A 2,848-nucleotide genomic window follows, 5' to 3' on the forward strand; every position below is an offset into this window, starting at 1 on the left:
TGTCATGGGATGCATTTGCTCCATTGTTTACATTTTTGTTGTTAGCTCACTCTTTGAGGGTATGCACAAATTAAGGACTGTGGCTTTCAAATAGTCACATCACTATTTATGCTACCAAAATAAAACCAAGTGATAGATTGTTGGTGTGCAATGTATATTCTCAGCACTTAAAAAATAGTTTTGTAATGGATTATGTCTGTTTATCTGTTTTTATTCAGTTTAACATTTTTACAAACAGTACAGGAATTTGTAACAACATCAATCTTAAGTAGGCATCAATTGAGTGTACAAATCACAAGCAACCTAAACAATAGCATACAAGACAAACGTTTAAGTCAAATTCACTGCTGCCATCTAGTGACAGTGAAAATCTTGTGCAGTAGAAAAAGACAGGTGTGTAACAGCAGGTAGTTGTTATGTTGTGTCCACATATGAGTTTGTCTTGATGATGTACAGAAATTGAGACTATACTGTCACATGGGATAATGTGATACACACTGATCATGCTCATCTTTGAAGATCTTAGAACATCATTTGATACTTCATAGATACACACAAGATCCCACGTTGCCATTTGAATTTAAGACAGTCATGGGAAATTATACTTGCAAGACTGATCAGTAACACTACACATTACGTAGCTCTACTTGTGTAGCAATGCTGTTATTGTAACAACATTATCTGGTGATATCATATGGTAATTACTGTGTAATAACATGTTACTACTTTAGAATGAAATGAAAAATGAGTGAATTATACTATGATACCATGATGCCTGTGTGTGTGTGTGTGTGTGTGTGTGTGTGTGTGTGTGTGTGTGTGTGTGTGTGTGTGTGTGTGTGTGTGTGTGTGTGTGTGTGTGTGTGTGTGTCTGTGTGTGTGTGTCTGTGTGTGTGTGTCTGTGTGTGTGTGCGTTTGCCTACCTATTTGTTTAATACTTGTATGCATGTGCTTACATAGTGTGCTTAATACTTATAAGGATTCAAAGCTTTAAGAGGTATTCATTGTCCTTAGCAGGGTAAGGATTCAAAGCTTTAAGAGGTATTCATTGTCCTTAGCAGGGGGTGCCAGGTCTCTGTAAGTCCTTCCAGACTCGCAGCAGGTCACTCACACGGTCCATTTCGGTAGTGATGACAGTAGAGTAGTAACAGCGATTATGAGTGTAGGGCATGGAAACCTTGAAGAGGGAAGAGTTAGGTGGGTAACTGGCTGCAATCCCTAAATGGCTCAGACACATACCCAGGTAGACATCCTCTAAAAATATGGCACGGACTTGTTTAGATGCTTCCACTATCTTCTCAGGAAGATCTATGGAAAAGACATAACCATTTCCCAAAAGGTAGGGAGGGAATTTGGTACTGGGGTAAACCTTATTGGGAATGTACCACTTTGAGGTGCGGTCTCTCACCACTTGTGTGTTTTGGCTGAACTTCCCAGTGATGTAGTTGTGCTTTGGTGTAGTTGGGTCTATCAGCATGTTGACCAGGTTGTGCACATTGAGGAACATGTCAGAGTCAATCTTCATGGCGAAGGAGGCGCCGGGGCAGCGAGAGGCCAGCCACTCCAGCATCACCATGGTCTTGATGGTCAGGTTGAAGTAGCTGTCCTGGAAGTCACTCTGCAGCATGTCATGGTACTGCTGGTTCTCAAGCAGCACCTCCTCCTGCATCCTCTCTGCCTCCGCTCCACTGGGCAAGCCCAACAGGAAGAACAGACGCACAGCCCGTCCCAGAACCAGGCTCTCCTTACCCCAAGTCTTCCGGATATCCTCCCGGGCTACCAGATTACCAGGAGCTACTGGCACCATCAGAAGCAGGAAGGGGCTGCGGTCCTGGCACTCATGAGGCTCATCCAGGACAAACTGATATTTCTGTGGGTAGGCTACATTGTATGGTGAAAAAAACACCCCCTCATTTCCATTGGTAGAAGAGAGAGGAGTTAGATCTTGGCCTCCTAGCAGCCAGAGTGGGGTCTGGCTTATATGAAGAGTGAAGAGGGTGGTTACGTAGAAGATCACCAGGATCCCCACAGACAGGAGAAGCACAAAACACCTCCGATGGGGAAACCTCATGCATTGACATGTTCCGCTGTCTTCTGTTTTTTTACTGAAAATAATGGGGAGATTTTAAAAGAGAGGAACAGTTCAAGGTGCTAAATTATTTTACTTTTATTGTTTAACTTATTTGAACAACATGATTTAAAAAATAATAATATTAATAGAAGACAATGTTCAATATATCACTAAGTCCACTATAAATACATTACTTGTAAGACAATCTTGTGAAGACTTTTAAGATCACATAGTCAATGATTTAAGTCAGAATGCATTTACCTGTTACCGCCGGTTCCACTGACATTCAAGTGTTGAAGTTCCATGAATAACAGCTTTCTTTGACCTGGTCAGCCAGACACTGCCTGCCCTTCAAACTTGTGATTTATACTGGTCATACAGTATGTTGCAGCAGTCTCAGACAAAATCCTAATCCAGACAGCATTACGTGTGATGTTAAATATATAGTGGCACGGCAGCATGCATGAAGTGGCCCTGGGTATAGTTAAGAGCCTTATACTTAAATCATGGTGCCAATAAACTATACAACTAAAAATAGCACTATCTGGTCTAGTAACATTTCCAACAGAGAACACTAGAAAAAGACAGTCAGAAAGTCATTCAGGATTAGTACAATAAACCCAAAGGATATTGAGCATTGCTATGAACACCAGCTGGTCAACAAACTGGCATAAGGTTACAAGGACAAAGCTGGCTTATACTGCAAATCTGCAGTGAGATACAGGGCAGTGCTTCACTAAAGGACAAAACCCAAGTAAAGGGGTTTATTATTGTCAA

At 41.5% G+C, this 2,848-nt stretch overlaps 1 protein-coding gene across 1 annotated transcript; it reads right to left on the reverse strand.

Annotated features, from left to right (window-relative positions):
* Nucleotides 1-204: 204 nt before the first annotated feature.
* Nucleotides 205-2,848, reverse strand: LOC106573690 (beta-1,3-galactosyltransferase 2). The gene is made up of 2 exons (XM_014148969.2): nt 2,333-2,848; nt 205-2,105 (listed from the first exon to the last, which is right to left on the reverse strand). The coding sequence occupies exons 1-2, from the start codon at nt 2,374-2,376 to the stop codon at nt 1,055-1,057; spliced, it is 1,095 nt and encodes a 364-aa protein (XP_014004444.1). The 5' UTR covers nt 2,377-2,848; the 3' UTR covers nt 205-1,054.

This window comes from Salmo salar, chromosome ssa16, assembly GCF_905237065.1.
Source record: "Salmo salar chromosome ssa16, Ssal_v3.1, whole genome shotgun sequence".
Lineage (NCBI taxonomy): Eukaryota > Metazoa > Chordata > Actinopteri > Salmoniformes > Salmonidae > Salmo > Salmo salar.